The 25,739-nt window shown below is 43.7% G+C and overlaps 1 protein-coding gene across 2 annotated transcripts; it reads left to right on the forward strand.

Moving 5' to 3' along the window:
• Window positions 1-94: 94 nt before the first annotated feature.
• On the forward strand, window positions 95-23,972 carry LOC135370739 (5'-3' exoribonuclease 1-like). Of its 2 annotated transcripts, XM_064604559.1 has the most exons (39): window positions 95-255; window positions 497-628; window positions 711-811; window positions 1,517-1,614; window positions 2,463-2,572; window positions 3,359-3,469; window positions 3,838-3,923; window positions 4,181-4,268; window positions 5,703-5,871; window positions 5,991-6,058; window positions 6,367-6,505; window positions 6,607-6,739; window positions 6,897-6,986; window positions 7,053-7,209; window positions 7,963-8,082; window positions 8,777-8,943; window positions 9,529-9,655; window positions 9,718-9,807; window positions 9,884-9,987; window positions 10,070-10,165; window positions 11,024-11,098; window positions 12,038-12,125; window positions 12,338-12,451; window positions 12,521-12,619; window positions 13,061-13,240; window positions 13,569-13,651; window positions 13,721-13,804; window positions 13,911-14,046; window positions 15,092-15,284; window positions 15,344-15,540; window positions 15,909-16,052; window positions 16,788-16,817; window positions 17,925-18,090; window positions 18,154-18,199; window positions 18,440-18,524; window positions 20,908-21,018; window positions 21,161-21,209; window positions 22,297-22,832; window positions 23,563-23,972. In XM_064604559.1, the coding sequence occupies exons 1-39, from the start codon at window positions 181-183 to the stop codon at window positions 23,899-23,901; spliced, it is 5,016 nt and encodes a 1,671-aa protein (XP_064460629.1). In that variant the 5' UTR covers window positions 95-180; the 3' UTR covers window positions 23,902-23,972. The 2 variants fall into 2 exon arrangements, with proteins under 2 accessions (XP_064460629.1, XP_064460630.1); XM_064604560.1 differs by lacking the exon at window positions 16,788-16,817.
• Window positions 23,973-25,739: the final 1,767 nt, after the last annotated feature.

Below are 25,739 nucleotides of genomic sequence, written 5' to 3' on the forward strand. Positions count from 1 at the left end.
ATTAAATTTTTTATAACTGTATAAAGAACGGTGTTTGAAGCGCAATAATTTTGATTCGTAAACAATTAATTAGAATCATGGCGTCACAGCTCCGCAGAAACGCTTGAGAGAAGTTAGTTATTCTTCCAATGGGGCCAAATTGTAAGTTCCACCGAGCGTAACACATCAACCTCGGAAGGAATGGGTGTCCCAAAATTCTACAGATGGATAAGCGAACGCTATCCCTGTTTAAGCACAGTCGTGCGGGAGTATCAGGTAACACACTTCTGTTTCGTGTGTCATGTTCTGCATCAACAAGTTGAGAATTGTGTCTGTAGAACAGGTGCGATCAGCACATTACTTCTCAAAAATGACTGAAGCGCTACTCTCAGAGTGGGGTCCAGTCTGTTACAAATCTTCTGTGTTATATATATTTGTGACTTCTCTTGTATGCAAGTCGCTGCTCAATGCTTGCTTACTCCTTCATACTGGACTAAACAGTATTGTCTTTCTCTAGATCCCCGAGTTCGACAACCTTTATCTAGATATGAATGGCATAATACATGTATGCTCCCATCCCAACGATGCCGACCCCCACTTTCGAATCACAGAGGAAAAGATATTCGCTGACATCTTCAACTATCTCGAGGTGAGTGCTCGCAGCTGATACTCAGCATATCTTCTGGCTGTACTGGATATTCGTAACCCCTTCCTACATCTCTCTAAAACAGTTCCTGTTTCGGATGATAAAGCCGCGTAAGACATTCTTCATGGCAATTGATGGTGTGGCGCCCAGGGCGAAAATGAATCAACAACGTGGACGCAGATTTAGGTATGAAATTTTAATCAGCAGAAGGCGTCCAAAAAATTTGACGCGGGAGTATTCACTTCCTAGGGTGTATTGTGCAGCTTCTGGATCACTCAGGGGAACCTGGAATTAGGGGAAGAGTTTCGTTTAGCTCTCTTGTCACCACCAATGTTTCGACATGTCATTGTTTTGAGTGTTCTTCTTTCTTTAGCAATATCTGAGATTATAGGGTGCTGGTACTGAGAAAAAGAGCCGCAACCGTGTAGGTTCTGCAAAGTTTTTCTTTATTACCATATTCTGTGAAGATATGCAAACTACAGGGGTATTGTGAAAGTAGGAATAGATAAATAAAGTAATATTTACGTAGTAGTAATGGTAAGTGTGACGAGGGCCGTGAGGGTCAGGACCTGCGTAACGGTGGAAAATCCACTAGTGACTGCGTGACTCTCTTGTATGTGACTGGTGGTGAATAAAACACTATACGTGTGCACATTGTGGTGCTATTTACCTAATTGGATGTCAGAATAAATTATTTGTCTTTCAACACTTTCACTGCCATAAAAAAAAAAAGAAGAAAAAAAAATTAGGTTATTCTGAACAGCAAGCAGGACGAATCCGGCCTGATTGCATTGATATAATCAGAGTTTCAAAAGTGAAGGTTGTTCTCAAGCACCAACAACATTCTTTCTGCCTTTTTTTTTTATATATATATATAAATGCTTGGTGCAGGTCTGCAAGGGAAGCAGAACTTCTGGAGAAACAAGCTAAAGAAAGGGGTGAAGTTTTACCAACTGAGGCTAGGTTTGACTCGAACTGCATCTCTCCTGGTAGGGTAACTTGGAGTACATAGTATGGTAGAACCTCTTTATAGTAGACTGACCGGGACTTGCGGATAACTTTACCAGATCAGGCGTAGCTCTAAAAGAGTCATAAATGGAATAGAATGAGTCATTCAGAGATTTATTACGCTGCTATGTACAAATGGGAACTCTGCAGTGTTATAAAAATGTCCCTATTCGTCACCAAAACAGAAACTGTCCATTGCAAAATGGCAAATTTGTCGGTGATTTGCTTACGCGTCAGTTTGTTCCTGTCCACCAGTTGCGGCAACATCATCTTTTGAAGCAGCGTCAACACTTTGCGTTTTCTGCAACACTCCGCCATGTCCCAAACTTCACGTCACATTGCCAAATTGAGATCTGGGAAACGCGCGCTGGGAGTGCAAAATCAGGCAGAAACTAGGAAGCTACCTCACCCATGTCGCTACCTGCTACACATTTCCGCCTCACATTCGGTGGATGGACCGGGATGGACACTATTAGCTGTTTCCTTTTCATCTTATGGCGGTGTTGCAAAAAAGAAAGAAAAGCGGTAAGCAACGTCCCCAGCGTCATCGACATGACAAGGTGGCAGGATGTCCTAGCCATGTCCTAGAATTTTTCTGTTTACTGTATCAGAAAAATAAACCATTGGGTCTCTAGGAATTCAGTCGGGACCACAGTTTTCCTTTACTATAAGCAGAGTTTTACTACAAACGGAGCTACTATGACGAGGTTCTCCTGTTATCTTTTAAGTTAGCAGTAGGTTTGACTGCCCCTTACGAAGGGCATCCTCCTAATTCATGTTCACTTTCCATGTTCCAATTTATGTACACAACACTTTCACCAACCCTCAGGAACGGAGTTCATGGCTCGGCTGAACGAACAGCTGAAGTACTTTGTCACAATGAAAATGTCAACCGACCCCCTTTGGCAGAAAGTTGAAGTCTATCTTTCAGGCCATGAGGTAACGTCTGCTTAGATATGTGGTAGTTTCACAATTCTAAAGATTTCCGTTGGAGAATTTGATTCCAACAGGTCAGGCAGAATTCAAGCGGGTGCAACGAAAATTGTGTGTTCGGAGAATAAATTAAGTTGCTTTTAATTATAATATGATAAAACTACATGTAGCACATTGGAAAAGCTCCCTACTGATATATGCAGTTTTTTGTCTTTTTTTTTAATTAAAAAACTTGACATGGTTACTGAAACAATCTATGTATCTATATGAATATATGTCTCCATTTTGCTGTATCCCATATTTCTATAAACACACTACTGTAAACACAGACATAACACATGTTTACTTACTAAGGCACGCCCGGTACCACTCTTTGAACACACATTACCAAATTTGATTTCAAAACCAATGTAACGACGTACCATACATGAAATGATTTTGACAGCGATGCCGGAAGTGTAAGATGAAGCCAGGTGGGACTGGAGGAGGGCTTTTATTTTATTTTTTTATTTTTTGTCTGTGCTGGTTTTAATTTCTGGGTTTGGCTTCTTTGAGAATGGTGGTCTCTTTATTTGAAGTTTGTGGAGTCCCTCTGATTCATATCTGAAGATTCCCCCGATTACCCCTTTGTGCAACGAAAGGAGTTATTAAAATCGCATGCATATGCTACTTGTGCTTACGACAGGTTGTAGTTGACTAAAAAAATTTTACTATGTTTCATAACATGTAGTACTAAAATCTTGAGAATGATTGTCCCCATGCTATGATGGTTTTACAACCCTCCTTGCTCAGACGCCAGGCGAAGGTGAACACAAAGTCATGGACTTCATCCGGACGCAGCGCAGCAAGCCAGACTATGATCCAAACACTCGACACTGCCTGTATGGGCTCGATGCTGACTTGGTATGCCAACACTTACAGTCTTATATCTTTATCACTGTATATATCTTTTCAAAATTGATTCTATATGTGAGTGGTATCTATTGAAGTCAATATGTTTTTTATTATCCTAATATTTTTCATCTATGGGTAATGTATGTGTTTTCAAACGTTGTTCCTGCTCATTATAAAAATATTGCGGAGATCTACCCACCTGAGCTAGACATAGGTAATATTTGAAACCTTGATTGTGCAAAGTGATACAATATTGGTACTGCTACACAAGTAAAGTGTTTGTTGCTTTATGTTATTTGTGTTGTTGTCTTGTCTGCTGCAGATAGCTCTACTTCTGCATCAGATTTCCTAAAATAATGCGTACTTTTCTCTCTCAGATCATTTTGGGTAGCTGCTCGCATGAGCCACACTTTGCTTTACTGCGGGAAGAAATTGTTTATGGAAAAAAAGAGGACAAAAGGAGGTACACTTGGACTTCCATAGTTTTTGCCATTCGTAACAATCATTGAAACTTTGTGCCAGTGAACATGCACGCAGCGCCACCTAGTGTGTAACTTATCAACTTCTCAAAGAGCATTTGGGTCCCATGCCCCCTGACAGGTTCACACGTTACACACTTGATGGCGCCATGCACATGTTCAATGGCCGTCAGTTTCAATCATCATTGGACACTTCCTATATGACAAGGGCATTAGCATAACCTCTCTGCTTTCCTTTCAGGCTGAATGTACCTGAAGAAATCACTTTTCATCTCCTGCACATTTCACTTCTCAGAGAGTACCTGGCGTTTGAGTTCAGTCCTGTCAGGGTATGGACAAACAATTTAGCGTAGATTGCGCTCTCTGGGTTCATTCATAGTAGCCAGTCTTGGGAAGTAAGTTAGTTACAGGTAATCGCATACTGACTAATTAACGAGTAACTGTACTTAATAATTCTTTCTCAGTGAGCGACTTTCATGACGAATAAGGCAAGTAGTGAACGAAGATGCGACTAGTTTCCGAAACTAGACGGACAAACACGGAATACTAAAGTAACTGTAACGAGACAGCAAGTGGTTAGGGTTAGTTTAGAATTTTCTGTTTATCTCTCTAATTTCAGGAACTTGTCGCATCTTCGTTCACTTCCTGTCACATCACTGGTACATGAGAGTTGCCCACTGAGAAAGACTTTTAGTTACAGTTACTGTTAATTGTTACTGTTACATTACAGTTAAAGTTACTGTTTAATAGCTCAGTAAGTGATTACTTTCCATGACTGGTTACTATGATAATGAACTCATAGAGTATAGTTTAAATTGTTCATTTTAGAGCTTTTTCTTTTACAGTTATGCCCTGTAAAACTACTTTTTACACTCAATTTGCATTGTCGCCGCTTCGAACAAAAACTAAAAAGAAAAACCGCAAAAATGATCTTACCAATGTGCAAATTCAGCCACCAATATGGGTACTAGGGAACACTTAGCATTGTGAGATGCATTTGTGTGTGTGTGTTAATTTACAACAACAACAACAAAATTGCTTTTCCACCCAATATAACCTCATTTTAGCCTATTTTACACCTCCTGAAGTGAAACCGGGCTTTTAAAACACACAGAGAGCCTGACAACACTGGTGTCTAAATGTAGCTGTTAAAGGGGTTGGGAATCCAAATCCAAATATTACACAAAATGATGTTTGAAATGTAGATCTATTGGTGCCAAACATCTCGTTGAAACCCTTTCACGCGCCACGGAGTTATGACGCTTTGAATATGAGGAGATCCTTTCACTCTTGGCTCGCCTCCTCCTCGCTCGATCTCGGTATGACGTAGTACCGAGCGCGCCACGGAAGTGCGGAGTTCCCGTTCTCATGACGACGCCTGTAAACAGGGCCGCGGCGAAGTGAAATGAGCGGAAGGGCTATGACGTAGAGCCATAGAGCAACCGGTCATGGCGTCACTTCCCGCCGACTTCATTGAGCTGCTCGGCACTGTTTGGCGCCACGGTCGGCGGCGGCCTCAAAAATTGGAGATTTTTAAAACCCTCTAGCATAAAAAATAATAGGAGGTAGGAGGTGGGACTTTGAGTGCGGAGTGCGTGGAGTAAGGCGAACAGACTCTGCCACAGACAAAGGTCTATCCGTGTGGTTTCTCAACCCCTTTAAGGATAAGAAAATAACCTGTTGCACCACCCTGCTAGCTTGTAGTTGAAGAAGAAGAAGAGGATCCATTTCCCGTTGGTGCTTACTTTTATCTTGCGTTGCAGGAAAAGATACCATTTGAGTGGAACCTGGAAGGCATCGTAGATGACTGGGTGTTGATGTGCTTCCTCGTGGGGAACGACTTTATCCCTCATTTGCCTCACATGCACATTGCAAACAATGCCCTGCCCACACTGTACAGAACATACATGGATGTGCTTCCCACCCTGGAAGGTAAAGTCTCTCATCGACACTCGTCGAGCGTTGTTCTTTTCTGTAATGCCGCGGATGTCTTGCTGTGTCCGCCGTTACATTGACGGCTGGCGGCTAACTCCACGCGTTTAATTTTCCAGGCTACATAAATGAACAAGGGACTCTTAACCTTGAACGGTTTGAGAAATTTCTCAAGAAACTAGCTGAGGTAAGGTCTTTAGGAATACGGAAGAATACATCGTTAGAGAGAAGTTGGTCGGACCTCTTTTTCGTCAAGTCGGTCAGACGCCTAAAACAACTTAGCTGTATCAGTATCTTCATTATATCAGCAGTTCACTATATCAATATCTTCACTAGTCACCAGTCCCGTCGAAACGTTGCCCCCCACCCCATCTTTATGTAAACTTAATAGTAAATTCCCATAATTCAGTTCATACTAGTATTGAAGCTTGTAGTTTCATACACTTTCCTTACAGCTTCTGAGTCCCTTCTTTATCGTTTGCAAATGTATTCCAGTTTGACTACGAGACATTCACCGATACTCATGCCGACAGGAAGTTCCTTGAATCAAAGCGAGCAGAGAACGGAGAAAATGGGGTCGTGAATCATGACATTTCAGCAGACTCAAAGAAGGAAAGGGACCCTGATGAAACACGTGCGGACTCTGTTTCTCTTACTTAGGTTTTCCCTTTTAGGCTTTGTGCTGTGTCTTTTCTGAATTTTTTTTTCTTGTGTGTGTGTGTCTTTCACTCGCAGGGCTTCTTGAAAAGTTTGCACATTTAGACATTCCTGATGTAGACAGTGAAGAAGAAGACTTGTTTGAAATGGAGTTCCGACAGCATAAACGAGACTACTACGTCAACAAGCTGGATTATTCGCAAGTTACTCCGTAAGTGCATGTATAGTAAGCTCCCGTTATCTCAAACTCGCATATCTCGAAATATCGGATTATTCAAATGTTTCTGGCATTGCGCAACCTACAACTCGCATCTTTATGAATTCATCGTATTTTAATTCGTAATGGTTCTTGTTTCTGAAATTTACAGAGATGTTCTTCAAGAGCAAGCTCACGGCTATGTACGGGCCATTCAGTGGAACTTGCACTACTATTACCATGGTGTTCCGTCGTGGAATTGGTAAGAATGAAGACTGGAACCACAATGCAGAGCCAAACTTCACGTTACACCTCTTTCGTTCACTAGGTTCTACCCACACCATTATTCACCTTACATATCTGACATCAAGGACTTTAAGGGAATCAACATGGACTTTGATCTAGGGAAGCCTTTCTTGCCATTTCAGCAGCTAATGTCTATTATGCCCACAGCCAGTAAAAAATTAGTCCCCAACGCATACCAGGTAAGAGTGCTGTATGGGTGATCAACTGACTTGCCATAACAGATACCCGGGGGTTTCCTGAAAGCATATGGGGCAACCACAAAATAACTCCCATTTTCCTTCTTTGAGTGCCACCCTTTTCCAGTCGTGCAGTGCAAGTGCATAACCCGCTTTCATTTTTCACAAATCCTGCGTCATCGCTGATACCTTGGAAGTGCACTCGTTAATAATGACTAGAACGTGCATTTCCTTGCAAATGCATGTTTTTTCCTCGATGTTGTTTCGTATCTGGATGACGAAAAATACTTTGGTCTTGGTTTGGGCCCGATCAGAAGCGCTCTATGGTGCATGTAAATACATATTTTGCGTGAAAATGCATGCATTGTACGTATATTCAGGTGCGAGAGCTTACTACTTCTTTTTTTCATGGACGGTTTTGCGGGCTTCAGGTCCTCTTTTGCGAAAATTATTGTCAGAATTGAATATTTTCCATGTTTTCGGTGGGGTGAGGTGCGGGTGTTCAGCCATTGCCGTCACTGCTCCACCCTCCACTGTGTGCCGATGGGCCGTACTTCACTTTCATCACTTTAACATTATGAAGATGGGCAACATTCACATTGTAATCAGCACCGCAATGCATTTGAATGGCCCAGTGTCGACGCATACTTTCATCGGGTATTCTCTGTCGCTGTCGTTGATTTTACGTAACTTGCATGTGTCTGCCAGTGTTTTAGTCCATATTTATCCGTGCTCTAATAATGTACAATTTTTCAGTCACTCATGGAAAGCGAGGATTCACCAATAGTGGACTACTACCCCAGAGAATTCAGCACTGACCTGAATGGCAAGCAACAAGAGTGGGAAGCTGTTGTTCTTATTCCTTTTATAGATGAGGTACGTTTGACATACCTAGCAGTATAGCGAATGAAACTAAATTAAATTTGCGCCTTTGCAAATTAACGGTGCCACATTGTGCTTCTGCTTTTGATGAGTCCGAGAGAAAGTGAAGAGTTCAAATGGAAAATGAGTAGGGGACAAGGGGTTAGTGTGCATTTTATCCGTGTGTGTGTTATACCCGAAGGTTAGTACGAGAACACTACACTAGGTGGGCGATCACCGATCTTGGGTCAGTTGGGGTGTGATACTATTTTGCGCAGACACAGCACAGCCGATTGCTTCCGTGCATGTAACTGCAAATTATGCCATCTGATTCAGTTCATATTCATGGGTAAGCACTTTGCCAGTAGGGCTTCATCGCTTGGCATAACACTTAGCTAAAGTCTCGCTAAAAAAGCAAGACATAGCTACGAGACAGTGAAATGCAAAGAGATACAAATTAAATTGCCAGTGTACTTGATGACTACTTGAAATACTTTGCCTAGTACCATATACTTTACTTGAAGTGCATTTACAGTGTGGTACTTTATGCTGTACTTTGAGTACCAATGTTAACAGGTACTTGGTACATTACTTTAAGTACAATTTTTTAGGTACTCTGCTTATTGTTGATAACATAACACCACTGTTGAGTACATTTTGTGCTTGAGGCTCTCAGTGCCCTTTGTATTGATTCTTGCCTCCATCTCAGACACGTCTTCTACCTGCCATGGCAGAGCATGATCCCAGTCTGACAGAAGAGGAGCGTAAGCGCAACGTGCACAGTGGCCACCTGCTCTTCACATATTCTCCAGAGCCGTTGGGTCGTTATGTGTCAACCGAGCCAGCATTTCCTGATGTTGAGTTCAATCATGCAAGGTAACTTAACAAAGCTTCAAAGGCTGTACTACTTAACAGGCTTGCAAAGGAAATGGTGATCATTATCATCATCATTATTATTATTATTATTATTATTATTATTATTATTGCTTCATACTAGCATCAGATTATTAGTAGAGCCTGAAGATTTAGGGTTCAACCCGATTCTTTCCCGGATTTGTACCCCGAATCGAAGGTTGCCTCTTTAGGGTGAAACCCGATTTTTAACCGGCAAATTGCCGTCACTTAGACGTCTGTAAGCATGCACACTAACTTGTTTGGCAGCAGACGCAGTTACATCACCATTGTACCGAACCAGTTTGACTAACTGAGTCCGATTTCTTCCCGAATTTAGCGTACTGGAAGGCTTTTCACCCGAATTTGCATGGATTTAGAGCACATGTTTATTTACCCGATTTTTACTCCCCGAACTTAGAAGAAAAAAAATTCCCCGAAAACTTCAGGCTCTAGTTATTAGACACATTGCTGATTGCAGACATTCATAACTGCGGGAATAAAACCAGTTGAAACTTCAAAAAATATCATGATGTTGTAGCTTGCTTGCTGTTCCCCCCCCTCTTTCAGAATGAAAGAAATTGGTAAGGATCGATTCCATCTGCCAAAGGACAGAATAAAATTAGGACTCCTGAAAGGTGTCAACCACGACACGTACTATCCTGGCTTTCCGACGTTCAAGCATCTGGAACACACAGTACGCGGGCAGTTTTTATTTGTGCTCCATTTCTTGGCTCCACGTGAAATTGTTTTTCGCAGGCCAAGTTGAAAAAAGCGAGTGTGAAAGTTTTCCAAGCATTGTCAAGGAATGAAAACATGCTTGTGAGCATTGTGGTGAGAGAGGAAAAGGTAGAGTTTACGCAACAAGTAAACTGTAAACCCCAGTTTGTCTAACAAGTTCTCTGTTTGTGCTTTTGCTATACAGAGCATCGATAAGCTTGCTGCGGCCCTCCTGGGAAAAATAGTTCTCGTGGAATGGCCGCATCTCCTTGAAGCGAAGGTTGTTAGCATTGCGGACGGTGATGTTAAGTAAGTACTAATCATTGCGGCATAACATTCGTGGGTAGATACAACTTTGTGCACTCACGTCTTTTGTTTGCATTTCCGACAGATATTCGCTGGACCGCAAGGGTGAAAGAATGTTCTGCGACCTTACGGAAAGCGAGGTAGACATTTTCGGTAAGGAGGTAGAGTCAATAACGGACAGGTAAGGCACTCCCAACAACTTCAGCTCTCTACTACTACAGTAGAATCTCGATTATATATGAATCTCACGGGGTCGCGGAAAAAATTCATATCAAACGAATTAAACCAAAATAAAAATTGAGGCAAGAAAATAGACAGTGACTGTTCATTTTCCGTTACTGTCAATGAAAGAGGTCGGTTTTAACGCTTTTGTGTCTCCTTTTTTATACGCGAGATCATTCAAAAGACGTAACACGTTTTCACCCGCGAGTCGCGCGACAGTGGTCTAAAACGAGCTTCTCCTAAAGCAAGCAGGTGTTAGGTGAAGCCGACTTGTGGAATGGTGACGCGTAATGTTGCCACAAGTTGTCCTGATATGTTCCCTCCACGTGTTCTGGGGTTCTGGTCGCTGTTTTCCGCCAGAGTGATGTCACAGAGTTTCGCGGTTTATTGTTGCGAGGGGGGTAAAAAGGTCAAAACAGGGATAAGGTGATAAGGTTCCGGGCTGTTCAAACCCTTTGATCTTATCTCCACGACCACCACCAAAAGAAAAGTCATTGCTTGCATTGCGCTACATGATGTAATGGAGCTTGTGGTGAGGATAACCCTCCCTTTTCGAAAGATGCAGCAGCATGACTCACGCGCTCTCGCGTCACGGGGGAACGACCTCTGTCGCATCCTCGGCTCATTCGTATCATCCGTAAGGCAAGATAACGCGTTTGTATCATCCGAACTCTAATACGTGGGAAGAATAGGCATTCCGGCCAGGACCGGAAAAGAATTCGTGTCATTCCGAAATTCGTATCATCCGTGATCGTATCATAGAGATTCTACTGTAATTAAACGAGTAGAAGTGCACCACCATTCTTTTTCCGTGCAGGTACCAGTCGCGCTTCGGTGTGCTGGTTGGTCCCGTCAACGTTCTTGTCTACTGCAAGCCGATGACAGGAAGAAAGTAATTATTACTACCATTATTCCCTGACATACCGCATGATTAAGGCCCCCTGGTTTTCTGTTGCGGCAAAATCAAAATTCTCCGGCATTGACTCGTAAAATCCCATGATTTTCCGCGGCAAGAAGTCAATGGCTGCTCGAAATGGGAAACACTTGATTTTCTTGGACAGTGTAGGAAAGAAAAATATTTTATAAAGTTACAGATTGAAATCACTGTTGTGGCTCAGCATACATACATGATATTTGTGTTCTCCTCTCACAAAGGCAAAGGTCTGTCACCTGCAATCATTTTATACCTGCTGAAAGATCTTTCAGCATCTACAGAGTTTCTCGAAACATTATAGCAAGATTATAGGAGGGAGCTTGCAATACATGCCCCGTGGAAGTTAGAGGACACCCTTTTTGTTTGTGAGCTGTAGGCATTATTTAAGAGTCTTTAACGGCAAACTCCCAGACATCAAATCAAAGCCCCCCCCCCCCCACTGCCACTGCTAAACTGCACACGGGAGGGACGCCGCCCCTTCCTCAGGCGAAGTATGCACGATAAACTTGGGCTAACGTTATCTTAAGCTAAGCTACAATCTGTCTGTGCTGGTCCTGCAGCATGAGCAGTTTCGTAGAGCAGGCTTCACCTCATGCAAGGGAGCTTCAGGTGAAGCCCACTTTCGGGAGGTGTCGTTCGTATTCGGCGAATAGTCGGACATTCGGAATTCCGAATATTGGGTGTTCGATTCGCGCATGAAATGCTTCGAGTGATTGATATTTGATTCGAATTCGAGAACTGTAATATCCTCACGCCCTTAAGAGTAAGGGACTCAATGAAATTCTGCGCAAACGAAGGATTTCATGATTATTTCGGAATTCCGCGATATTTCGCGGTATCGCGGAAAACCCGGGGCCTTATCAGCATGATTCACATAGCTTTCCTTCTGTCATGCAGGTATGTATTTGGACTTCGTGGTCGCATCACTCTGGAAAGGCAGTGGGCACAACATAATGTCCCTTTTGCTCTACAAACAATTGTGCAAGTGAGTTGTTTTAGTCATTTAAGCGATGAAGAAAATATCTCATGCCTAGTTTTAGCTCCTGAATTAACACCCGCAATTTTTACGCTGTATACTCCTCTCTCATTATGCAGACTATGTTATCTGTTGAGAAAGATATACCTCTGTGTGACAGTAGCTTTGATGTCATCTTGGAGTGCAGTTTGAACTGTGTCTCTCAATTCCTTCTTTTGTAGGATATCCCTACGTACGCCCCAGACATCCAGGAGTTCAAGACTATTGAAGAAGTTTTCCCTCAAGGAAAACTGTGTTTCATGATCGGTTTCCCTCACTATGGCTGCCAGGGCGAAGTAAGCAGTTGCCAGCAGTGATGTGTTAATTAATTAATTATTTCACCTTCCTCATTTTTGTTGTTAAAGGTTGTGGATTCTAAACTCCAAAGAAAACAAGGACGGATTTTGATAAAGTTCGCTATCCAAAAGGAGCCTGACATTGAAAGGGTTAAGCGCAACGAAAAGGTTTGCATCCCACTCCTAACCAACAGGTACTGTGTACTCACACGAGCGACATCCTCACGGAACGTTCTAGTGGAAGAAAAAGCAAAAATGCTGCTCACAGAGCCGAAGTTCCGTCACCATGTTATGTCGAGCATTCACACGGTGCCGGAATATTGGAAGCGGCATACTGTGCACTTAGCAGACGACAGTTAGTGGGTGACACTCTTAGCATCTTTTCCTGTCGTCTGCTATGGAACATTTTGGGGTTGTGTCTCATGGCATTCCCCACGCTTACATGTACGTGAAGACACGACGTCGAGCGCTCGTGCTCGCGTGACGGCGGAAATCTATGACGTTTTTCGCATCTTCCACCGTAGTATTACGGTGGATGTCGCTCGTGTGAATACACTGATGCTGTCATGGTTCTGTACTTAATCAAACACTTCTCATTTGTGTTTGAAGAATCTGAGCACTCTGCACTTCATGACTGCGTACCAGTTGGGTCAGAAGCTGGGGGTGAGTGCGCTTTTTGTGTCACGCATCACTGGCACGGTCTTCGTCCAGATGAACAGTCGGGAAGCAGAAACGGCCTCACTCGTTAACGTGGGACTCAATCTCAAGTTCAACAAATCAAATGAAGAGGTAAGTTCCGCACTATCATTAAAGGGATGACAGGCAAGCTGTAAACCAGACTACCATTTTCATACAATTGTGCGACCATTCTCAACAACCACTATATACGTGTCGGGGGGAGGGAGGGGGTAAGGCATTAAAGGAGCCCACAAAACCATCTCAAAGACTTTCTGTTTCTGATGCATGATGATAGGATGTGACTTGACAACTAACACACAAGATCTCTCTGTATCCACTATACTTTTTCAAAAAAAAAAAAAAAACACGCCCAAACATCAACATGAGTGTTCTGGTTGGTTGGTGAGTGCCCTAAAATTGTCGTCTTAATTCTCTACAGGTACCAGGCTACTCAAAGAAAATGAATGAGGGCTGGTTGTATTCGAATAAGTGCTACGACGTAGTGAAGGAATACCTGGAAAAGTTAGTATCTTCTAGTGTGTGTTTAAAGTATCAGAACTTTATGTTGATGGGCGTGTTTGCTGCTTTTAGGTTCACAGAATTCATCGAGAAAATTCAGAGCCGAATGGACCGTGACAAGATCAACGTAGAGGACATCTTCCCCGATGGCGCTGGGTGGGTGTGCCTTGTGCCTTGCGTCTAGCGGCGCTGCTTTTCGTAAACTAAATGCTGTGTGCCAGCCTTGTAACAGTGTCTCCGCATCATTACCCTTCTTTATCAGTGCGGATGAAGTGAGGGAAGTCGCCAAGTGGATTAAAGGTCAAGGATGCTCTCAAATGGGTCGTATGAAGTGTGGATCTGAAATGCTCGACGAGGGCGTCATCAAAGCAATTGAGGAGACGGTAGATGAGCTGCAGGTGAGTCCTCCAGCAAGCATGTGTTGATGGTAGCTAGGGTTGCTAGCCTTCGCAGAAATGAAAAAATGTGTATGTAAAATGTGAAAAATATCGGCTGGGTGAGTGAGACCAAAGGGGGAGAAGAGGAGGAGCAAAGGATTTGGCAAGAGAAATTAGGAGATAGGGAAAGAAAAGTGTTTCTGGAGAGAGAGCGCTGGGCCACAGTGCGAGAACATACTGTTCGTGTTTACAGCCTGAAGTTTTTTCGGGAAATATTTCTTTCTTAATTCGGGGGGGTAAAAATGGGTAAATAAACGTGTGCTCTAAATTCGTGCGAATTCGGGTGGACAATCTTCCAGTATGCTAGATTCGGCGAGAAATCGGGCCCAACTACTGAAACTAATTGTGTTGGTTTGGTACAAGCGGTGATGTACAACGAATTTGCAGTCAAGCAAGTTGGTGTGCGTTCTTACAGACATCTCAGTGGGGGCAATTTGCAGGGTAAAAATTGGGTTTCGCATTGGGTTTTTCAAGAGGCAACTTCCCAAAGAATAATTACGTGTCTCGCTTGTGACAGTTAATGCCAGAAAAATTACACTAATGCCGTGGGCTACAAATTGCAAACTTCTAGTGCAGAGGGCACATATTGTAAAATTTACATGAATGTTCAATTCGGTATTTTGCATTTTTTTCCCCGATTCGAATCGATATCTGATTCAAGTTCAAGTGTTCGGATTTGCACACCCCTAAATTTTGAAAGGAATGCTTTCAAAAGCTATTGGTTCTGCTTGACGAGCTACTAGAATGCACAGCTCAGTTGGACCCGTTCCAAACTCCATCTAGGGGCTTAGGGTATCTGCCAAAACTTCTCCATGAAACACCCTCTGTGGTAAAATCAAACGCTGCAGGCATCACTTCTCAACTGGCAGCCAGCATGAGCACTAAATAGCTGGCCTTGCTGGTTGATTACCAGGTGGCAGCCCTATTAACAGCTGAGTTTCTGTTGGGCTATATTCCAGCACAGCTGAATACCTCTTTTTCTACTTTTTTTTTTCTTCTTCTCCAGAGCCAGCAAGGAACAGAAAAAAGTGTTGTTATCGAAGTTCTTCCAAAGTCTCTCTACCAGAGTGAGATGTGCATGGGCAACATTAAGCCAGACCCGTCAACGTCTTATCGGCTCTATGACCGTGTGGTCAACGTCCGTGAAGGGATTACTGTGCCTCTGGGACTACGGGGCACAATCACCGGCATTTCTAAGAGTAAGCACGGTGTGAGACTGTGGTCAGCTCCTTATATGGGACTGTCTTCTGCTTTGCAGCTGCTACTGACAGTTTTACACTCTATAACGTGGTGTTCGACAAGAACTTTGTCGGAGGCCTCAGTCTCATGTGTTCACCTGGTCGAGGCTATCGCATGCCGGAGGCATCTCTAGTCAACCTTTCCCATGGTGCACGCATCAACCGTGGCCAGCAGATCTATGAAATTCCAGCTAGGAGAGAAGCTCCCTTCGTTCTGGTAAGTAGCAGTAACTTGAAGCATCGTGTGTGTTAGTGTCAGCGTCCTCCGGGGTGGGGGCAGGGAGAGCAGTTTGCCCCTCCTGGGTCTGCCTGAAGGGACGCCAAAAAAATACCTTTTGGGCAGGTAGAAGTCATTTTAAGATGTCGAAAGAGAGACAGAAAATCAAGAGCATGGGTGGGGGGGGCATGCAAATTTCCCACATTTTCACAATTTCCTACAAAAGTAGACGCCGTCCCTGGTGTGTGCGGTGAAAATTAATTGAAATATTTTGACCAGTGACTCTGAGCACCATAAGAATGCATGTGGCAGTGTTCCTTTATCTTTAGATCGTGTCCGGAATCTCATAATTTTTTTTCCCCGTCCAGACACGACAGCCAAGGCAGCCTCCGCCCGTGGAACCGTGGAGCCAACGTTCTGGGGAAGAGGGCCCCCACGGTTTTCCAAAGCAGGAGAGCCCCAGAATGAACAAGTTCCACCACTCACCAAACTCTCCTTTTGAACTACAAAAGGTAGGGAGCGAGCAAACACAACCATTCGCATTGCCATCCTTCGTCAGAGTGGTGTCCAGTTCCCAGTGTTGGCAACTGATGCTGTCTGTTCATGTTTCCCTGCATTTGAAGCAGGAACTGCTTATAGAGGGTTTTTGTAGACCGTTTCTGCATCTTCGATACGATATCCCCAAGCAGCACAACATATTGGCCCAATGTTGCCCCAATCTTGGACCTATATTGGGCCAGTATTGCCAATATTGGAACAATATGGGCCAAGATGTTGTGCTGCTTGGGCCGCTACGGCGTTGGTCTCATGACGCATGCGGGACGCTATCGGAGCTTTGCTGGCGTATCGCCGGTACGGATCTCCTCGAGGAATAGCGTACCATGTTACCAGAGACGGGGTACAACGAAATTGATTGTAATAACAGAACCCCTCAACAGCGTAACGTCAAAAGGCGTCACGGTTCAGTAAGCGGGATTTGGCCATGCGGTTACGCTACGATGTTAATTAACCGTATTGTCTCCTTCCACGGTGCACTAAAACGTCGACAGCATCAGTCGCGCGTATCGTGATATCGTTTTCGGGTTGTCTAACCGTGTACCGTACCGGGACGTTGCAAAGTGGTTTACGAAAACTCGCTTGTGTGCTTCATCTCGGGTTCTTGTCATAAGCTCCTTTTCAGTTTGTATCTCGTCTCTTCTTTGTCTGTGATGCATGCGATCTGTAGATACCTCTGTGTTACTCTGCAGGTCAGAAAAGAGCCCCCTCTGCCTGTGCAGGTAACTGCTTTTTGTGTTCTCCTTCTTCATGAGTGCTAAATGCTTGCTTGCGAAAGTGAACAGAGAGGGGGGGGGGGGGGCTAATAATTTTTGCTAAACAACTGTTTATGACAAGTGAGCATTTTCCCACCGAGGGACCGTTATAATAAAGCAGTGCCACTCTGCTTACTCTCCTGCATGTTTCCACTGTATATTGGGATATTGTTTTCAGCAGCATTAACGACGACAGCGAATCTTCGACCTCCTATTTTCCAAAAATAAACCGGGCCACTTTGTTGCGAGAGCACTCAAGTAGCACGACATATTTTCTAACGTGTGGGTCCCATACCACCTGCTGCATTCTGAAATTTTGTGATGGGGTGACACCTGCACCCGCTGGACTTTGGGGTATTATTTGGCCTCTTTTGGAGTTGCCGTATTTACCCGCATATTTTGCGCCATTGCATAATTTGCGCACCCCTAGTTTAGCACTGAAAATGAAAGATTGCATAATTTGTACAAATTATGACAATTCAAAAATTTGTACAATACAAAAATTTTGAAATTTTGTGTCGTGTGAATATCGTGATGAACGTTCCCGCGCAAGCTGCGTGCCCCCAAATTTTCCGACTTTTTTGGGGGAGAAGAAGTGCGCAAGTTACGTGAGTAAATATGGTATTCTGGCCTGTTTGGCAGGTATTGGTGGGGAGGTGAAGGGAAAAGCTCTGGGTGGGGAAGTCTGGCTTTCAAGTTTGTCTGTCTTGCTGACGGTATCCCGCGTTCAGAGAGAGTAAATGCAGTTGATGTGACTGTAGCCGCTAGCTTTGAGGTGAACTCCTTTACGCCGTCACTCCACAGCAGTTCATTACATCGTCGCACATGTGCAACCTGTCATTGATGCCAAGCTTGTCATGCACTGAGAACATCTTTTCCTTCCCTCTTTATCTGCGCTTTCACCGTCCCAAAGGCAGTTTACGTTTCCACACTGCACATACTTCCGAAAATGCTCGTTCATCTCAATCACGATTCACCTTCGTTCATCTCGTGATCATTCACGAGTGCGGGCACAGCGAAATTGCTGACTTCCTTTCCAAAATTTGTGTCACATTTGCTTATCCTTTCGTCCAGGAAAACCATGTGTCTGGCAAGTCAGACTTTACATCATTGTGGCAGGGACTCCAGAAGGCAAGCAACGAAGTGCACGACCAGTACAAGAATGCTGAGGTTGCGACCTCATCTTCGATTCAGAGTGCACACCAGGGAGTTCGTGTTTCTTTAGATGAGCTGTTTAGAGGTTTGTGGTGGCTGAGTTGCCGGCAGTTGCAGCTCTCTGTAATGGGTGGTGTCTGCGTTACAGGAGCAGCGCAGGCCAGCAAGACTGGTGATCTGTCTTCATCGCTCAGGTAGGTAAATTCGAAGTCAGATTAAAGTAACGTATTCTTGCCGCGAATTGGGCAGTGCATTGATTATTTGCCCAAATCCACCATGATATGCTATCGGCTGGAAGAAACACGTGAAAGCTGGAAAAAAATGCATCAAGAAAAAGTGCAGTTTAGTGCAAAAAGTGCTTTTTTATACTGTTAATTTTCTTGTTGCCTGATGTTTACTTTACTGACAGCGCATTTCTCCTATTTCTCCTTCAGCAATGCGGAAACACTTTTAGCACAATATGTCAGAGAGCACATGGGTTTGGAACCTGAGTACAGCTACACTGCTCAAGCGCACAAGGTATGACCCCGTACCTATATTAAAGCCATCTTTTTTCTAGTGTGAGATGCATGCTTAACAAACTCAAAGTTTCTGATAGTACTGTGTTATATCTATGTCGCACAAGGATTCTGTAAATGATGGTAGAGTTGAAACAAGAGGGTTCTCAAGCACGATTGAACTCAAAGAAGCGGGGCACTGCTACATGGCCAAACGGGATGGCCATTGAGAAGCATGATACATATTTCTACGCCAAGTGGTCTCGGTGCAACTGCTATTGTTTTGGGATTTGTATTCTCGGAAATGGATAACGCAAAATATCTAACTCTAAAAATAAGTTCTAAAAATAAGTTGAGCCAAATTTGTCATTGAAAAGTACTTTTTGAGCTGTTTTCTTTATTTCTACCCCTATCATCGCTGTAGTGCATCAGTGACATAGCTAGCAAAATATTTTGGGAGGGGGTTCTATGGGGACTTTACATGGGGGAGGAGGATTTCTCGCTTGTTTCCCTCTCCCAAATGCGCCACCAAGGGTACGATTTCAGGGGGTGTTGAACCCCCTCTGAAATGGGCACTAACCATATGAGGCACTAACCGTGGTGGGATTGTCGGGACACTGAGACAAACTTTTGTTACAATACTGTTCTTTTCGTGAGACTTTCGGTTCTGTTCTATGATAGCACAATGCTTTTCACACGTGCAATAAAAGAAGTAGCACTAAAGTTAAAATAATATATCTGACTGCAGTACACTAAATGCACTGCAATTTTACTGCCAGCTAATTCCATTAAAGCAAATATACACTGTGGATGCATCTGGAGATGCCCGTATGTGTGACAGGCGTATAATGCACTTCAAAATTGGTAAAACAGTGCAGTAATACTAAAAATGACGCGACACACTGACGCACTGCATGTTTTTAAATAAAGCCTCCTCGTTGCTTATTGGTTGAATAGAACAACTTGTCGTACCCCTGAGCCTCCAGGAATCGATTTATCCTATCGGTATATTGTACTGATGCTGCTTCCTGGAGGCTTATGGGTGCAATGAGTTGTTTTATCCAACCAATAAGCAACTGGGAGCCTTCATTTAAAAACATGTTTTCGTTCTCAATAAAATTGTGTTGGAAGTGCAGTGTGTCAGTGTATCTTGTCGTTTTTAGTATTGTACTGTCTTACCGGTTTTAATGATGAATACCCAACAGGCCCAAGTTGCTGCTGTCTATTTAATGCATGTTACCCATTTGATATGTGCTATCAGCATACTGCAACAAAGCTTAATGCTCAATGTGGCAGATGAGCTGAGCATGAGTTAGCAAGCGGAGAGCTGAGCAGGAGGCGAGTGAGTGAGCAGGAGTCGCAAATTCCGACCTCTGGCCATCAGTGATTTATCTGAAATTGTAAGCACAGGGATAAGCCATTATATCAGTTACGTTGTAGCACCTTTATGTATGATTGACCGACACATGTTTATGTATGTGTGTCTTATCTGGATAAACACTGCATACCTTAGCATTTTTGTCTGTGTATGGTCTCTCTGTTGCTGTTCTCAAAAGATACAGCGATAACATCAGAGGACCAGTGCAGTGGTAATAGTATACTCAGCTGCAGGCATCAGTTAAAAGGGCAGTGAGAGAAGGATTTCCGGCTACATACTGGGTAATTCTGAAATGTGCAGACCACATTAGCAATGGCATTGACAGCAGTGATATGTATCAGCACAGTTTGTGCTCCTTATGTTTTACAAAAACGTGAAAATGTGCGGATAGAAGTTGCTCTTTGAGAGCACATAGAATACCGTAGACTCTCGTTAATTCAAACCCTGATAATTCAAACCCTGATAATTCAAACTTTCCGTTATAATTCAAACAAATCTTGAATTTTTGTTTGGCCTGTTATGTTTTCCATATATTGAAAAGCTGGATATTTCGAACTGTACCTTCCTTTCATTGAAACTTTTCACCCACTGAAAGAATTTCCCTACAAAAAAAAAGTAACTGCTGACACTTCGACAAGCTATTTGCATGCACCCGCTCTATGCCTAAAATGGCTACAGAAGGTTCTGGTCCACTATTTTGTGGGTGAATCCTACCAGAAAAAGGTAGAAACTGGAGTCATAGTTAAGAGTGATGCCAGTCAAATGTAGTGGCAGTCTGATTGCACGATCTCAGTTACAGCAGTCATGATGATCAGTTGTAGATCATTGTCAGTGACATCCAGCACATGAGACTTTATACCCCCCATGACATAATTTTCTCTTGTAGCTCATATTTTGAGGCATGTCTGATAATTCAAACAAATTTCTGTGGTCCCCCAGGAGTTTGAATTGACAAGAGTCTGCCGTACATGCATATTGAGTGTGCGTGGTGTTCGTGAGCTGCAACCAGTGGTCTTAACTGTTGCAGAAAGTACAAGCCATTATCACCTTGCCAAACGGAAAGAAGTTCTTCAGCCAGGTGCTAAAAGACCGAAGAGCAGCTGCCCAAGACGCTGCTCAACAGGCCCTCAACATTTTGGTATGTATGCATAACCATAGATAAAGTTACAACAGTCTTTGCATGTGGCATAAAAGGAGAACACTTTTTTTTCCTTCACCTATGCTTCAAGGTGAGGTGTATATGTGTTGTTTATGATTTCCTGCATATCTTTGCTCAACAGACAAAGGATTCGAAACACTCCAGAACTCCCCACTCAATGCCAACAACAGGTAAGTTTCAACAGCTGAGACAGTTCACAGCAGAATGCAGCACGTGTGCAGTGAGGTCGTCAGGACAGCAACGGGGATACAAAGCAAGCCCATCTTGCTTTTTATTTATTTAGCCTACCTGAAGGTCGCTTCTCAGCAGATAAAAAATGCAGTAGTTCTTTTGTGCACTTTTGGATTTCGAGCGCGTTCTTTCTTACCAGGAAAAAAAAAAAAAAAACTCCACGAAAGGTGTACACTGTAGGAAACAATTGCGATGGGTGTTTCTCGACACGCTCTACAACTTGCCAATTCGCATCTCGGCCCTAAGACGAATGTAATTAAAAAGTTCGCTAATTAATTTTAACAAATTAATTAATCAGTCACCATTGAAAAAATATGGACGGTTAGAACACGTGAATCCTCACAATATTTTGCAGTTTTATTCTCTTATGACTCACCATGTTTTTTTTTTTGTTTTTTTTTTTGTTTGTTTTTTGTTGCACGTTGCTCTCCAGCAACACACAGTAGCTGGGACACCCTGTATAAGTAGAGCCCGAACTTTTAGGGTTTAACCCAATTCTTCCCCAAATTTGCACCCCGAATTGAAGGTTGCCTCTTTAGGGTGAAACACAATTTTTACCCAACAAGTTGCCCGCACTGAGACGTCTGTAGGAATGCACACTAACTTGTTTGGGAGCGGATGCAGTTACATCACCGTTTGTACCAAACCAGTACAGCTAGTTTAAGTAACTGATCCTGATTTCTCTCCAAATTTAGCATACTGGAAGTTTTTCCACCCTAATTCGCATGAACATAAGAGCGCACGTTTATTTACCCGCTTTTTTTTTACCCTCAGAATTTAGAAAAAAATATTTCCCGAAAACTTCAGGCTGTATAACCCAAAGTAGTAAACGTGAAAAGGCACAGAGAGCACAATAACTACCACAACGAACGTTGTCCTAACTAATTTCCCACCCGACGAGGGCGTGTCTGCTTTGAACTTCTCGTTGTTCAACTTTCAACGTTGTTCAACTGAGGGCGTGTCTGCTTTGCGTGTCTGCAGATGTAATGACGAAACAGCTAACGAAGCACTGTTTTCAATCACCAGTGCCTGCCCAACGTCCCTTCATGCCTCCACCGTTTAGCAGTCAGGCATTGCACTCTCTGGGACCTGCTCCTGGTTCCCTCACCCTGACACGAATGCCGCCACGCTCTTCAGCTGCCCTCATCCCCGACTCCTTCGTCGAGAGCAATCAACAGCTGCTTCAGTCCCTCGAGAACTCCGCACCGGCCGAAAGGAGCCATCCAGTATCGTGGCAGACCCCCCGTGTGCCCCATTCGCTGGTGCAACCAGGGATCGTCTCTCCTCAGGACCAGGCGCGCATGCCTTTCTACTGGCTCCCGCAGGCCCAGGAGCTCCTCAGCCCGTCGTACTTCACGCAGACGACGGGTGTGCGCTCCGAGCACTATGGGAGGCAAGGTCACAGTCCCGGCTACAGCGGGTATGCCGGCGCGGAGTTTGCCCAGATCACCGGGGGGCGAGAGATGAACCGGTACGGAGCGCCGAGGCAGCAGCATAGGATGTGGCGCAGAAAAGAACCGGCACCTCAGCAAAGTTCTACTAACCAGTTTGTTCCCATGCAGGCAAGTGTTGTTTTATTCATCTCTATCTCGCGATGTTTCCGGTTACCATCGGGGTTGTCGGGAAAAAGGGGGGGGGGGGAGTTGTGGGCGTGCTCTCGTTTTGCAACAACAGGCCTGTGCCTGCCACGTGAAATTCCACGCAAAAATTTGCTCTTTCACACGATATCGCCTGTTTTGCATCTCGCGAAATAAAACCCGATTTTGAAAAGGCATAAATTGCGAAAATAGTCCCAAATAGTCCTTGGGAGGGGTTCTATGGGAACTTTACATGGGGATGAGAGTTTCATCCCTGTCTTCCCTTTCCCAAATGCAGTACCAAGGGTACAAGTTTAGGGATTTGAATGCTGAAACCCCCTGGCTACACTATTGGGTCTGGTAATACTTAGTGTAGAGAAGACCGTGGGCCTGTGAAAAGTTCTCACGGAAAATTATTCAGTGAGGATCTAATTAGAAGCCTTACGTAATAGTTGTGTAGCTTTTTCCTTTTTTTTTCACCAGTTCACAAGCACACAAAATGTCTGAGGACATGAAATTTCAGTGATCTGTCAAGCTTGAAACATTGCTAGGTACAGTACCTATTCAATTACATAGCCCACTTCAAAAAAATGTATCAGAGATATGAGATCTAGTGTGTGGAACTGGTAATTGGGCAGGTACCGGTTGAACTAAAAGGTAATACCTACTATAATGCTATTGTAATGACATCCTAACTTCTGCTAATGTGCTTCAGGTGCTCCGGAACCAACCCACCACTCCAAAGTCTTCAGCGACTGCTGCCCATGCACATAAAAGAAAAGACAAAGATGAGCCCAACAAGAAAGATAAAGCAGAAAGTGTGGCAAACGTGTTTCAAGACGACCAAGCCACTCCTCCGGAAACGGAAGCCCTCAAAAAGGGAACGCCAGAGGCGGCCGAGCCCACGAAAATCCCGTGCAGCGAACACTGTCAAATCCAAGAAACCCGTACTCCCAGTGTGCCTACGGACAGAACGCATGACAGTTCAAGAACATCCAGGCAAAGAAGATCTCGGCTAGCTGTGAAATTCAACAGTCAGCCTTCGGGCCAGTGACACTGCGGACGGTGTCTCTCGACTCTCACTGCGCAGCTGTTATAAAAGAGGTAGAAAGTGCTTTTTTTTTTTTTAAAGAAAAAAAAACTTTTAGATACAAAATCATGCATTTGTTTTTATGTGGGAAATTCTGTTTTTACCTGCCATCATTCATTTGCACTATAAAAAACTTTTGTACTAATAAGGACCTTCAAGGAACCGAAACATGGTGTACTATATGGTCGTGTTACTAAGGCGCAGTTCATAACAAAGATGTGACTAGCCCTACCTGGTAATGTGTGTCCGAAATTTTTAACTGTGAATTATTTTGGATGAGGGTATAGGATGTGCACCACCCAAAATGTTTGTACAAGTACATAAAGGGGCATGATAGATGCGTCTGTAGGTATATCAACACACTCTTGCATGTCGTCTGAAATTCAGTGGGAGTTGTAACGTTCCCTCAAAAAGTACTTGGGTATTAAAACGGTACTAAAGTGCAAAAATTTTTTCCTTGCGGAATGAACGGAGTGAAAGATGCTGTTGCCTTGACAAGAACACAAAAAGAATGCGATCACTCCGCTGTGTCGTTCGTGATTCATCCGCGAACAGTACCGCTGTTTGTGGTTTCCCTCTTGTCAGCGCTTTCCCTTCCCTTTCCTCCACAAGCACGGCAGTGCGGAGCTGCCTCCTATTTGCCTCCTGAAACGATTTGCCCAACCATCATGGCAGGTCATTTGAGGAAACCAATTGGAGGATGCTCTACATTTTTGTGCTTCATGGGAAAGGGAGAAGAGGAGGAACTGCAGTAGAAACAGTACTACGGGAACTACTGTAGTAGTTTATAGTAATCTGGTCAGGACAAGGCCCTAGATCTGCTATGTCAGGAGTTTTATTATATCAGGAACAGATCAAAAATTCTTTAAAATCCCCGTAATGGGTACAAGAAAGGCAGTGAAAATGAATAAAAGGTTCATCGGGATCAGAAGAAAAACTGTAATGCTGGCAGAATCGCTTACATTGCGTTATAAATTCTGAGCATAGAAGTTTGCTTCGTAACATAATTGTATCTCGTAAAAAAAGTTCTCTGGGTTGGCTTTGTGTAGGGTCCTGCGTCTTAGGGTGAAACCCATTTTTACATTTGAAAACCCATTTAATTTGCATCATCATCACTTAGAGTAAAACCTGAAAAAAACCTGGAAGCTAACTTTGTAAAGTGCCAATTCAGCCATCAATGCGAACACTGGCGACATTCGACATTCAGCACAGTTGTTCCGCTTGTTATGGCAATCGAAGCGAGAAGCGTTCTTTTTTTATTTCCCACCCGAAAATTTACTTTTCCATTCGATGCCACCCGATTTTACCGTTTTATGGCTCCTGAAATAAAACCCGATTTCTTTCCCCCTGTGATTTTAGAAAATCATAAAACCCAAAAACATAGGGCCTTAGTCACACGGGCATAATGCCATTAATCCTGTTCTTGACTAGAACAGACGCCGTTGCTGGCTTAAACACGTGCAAACCACACCACACAGGCGACAAACAACACAAACGTGCGGAGACGCCGCTGAAGCGGTTGAAGGCAACAGCAGTGCCAGCACTAAACTGAGTACTCCACATGCCTGCTTTGCCGCTTTGGTCCATTTCTCCCACTACCATGCTTCTTACGACGGCAACCACGCCAAATAATTTTGCGGTAGAACGCAGTTATCGTAACTCCGCTTTTAGTAAAAACTTTTTACTAAAAGCGGAGTTACGATAACTGGGTTCTACTGCAACGGTTTCATTTGCGCATGAGTCACGAACGACACAGCGGATGAATCCTGTTCCTTTTTGGACTGCTCTGGAGGTAGCAGGAG

This window comes from Ornithodoros turicata, chromosome 10, assembly GCF_037126465.1.
Source record: "Ornithodoros turicata isolate Travis chromosome 10, ASM3712646v1, whole genome shotgun sequence".
Classification (NCBI taxonomy): Eukaryota; Metazoa; Arthropoda; class Arachnida; order Ixodida; family Argasidae; genus Ornithodoros; species Ornithodoros turicata.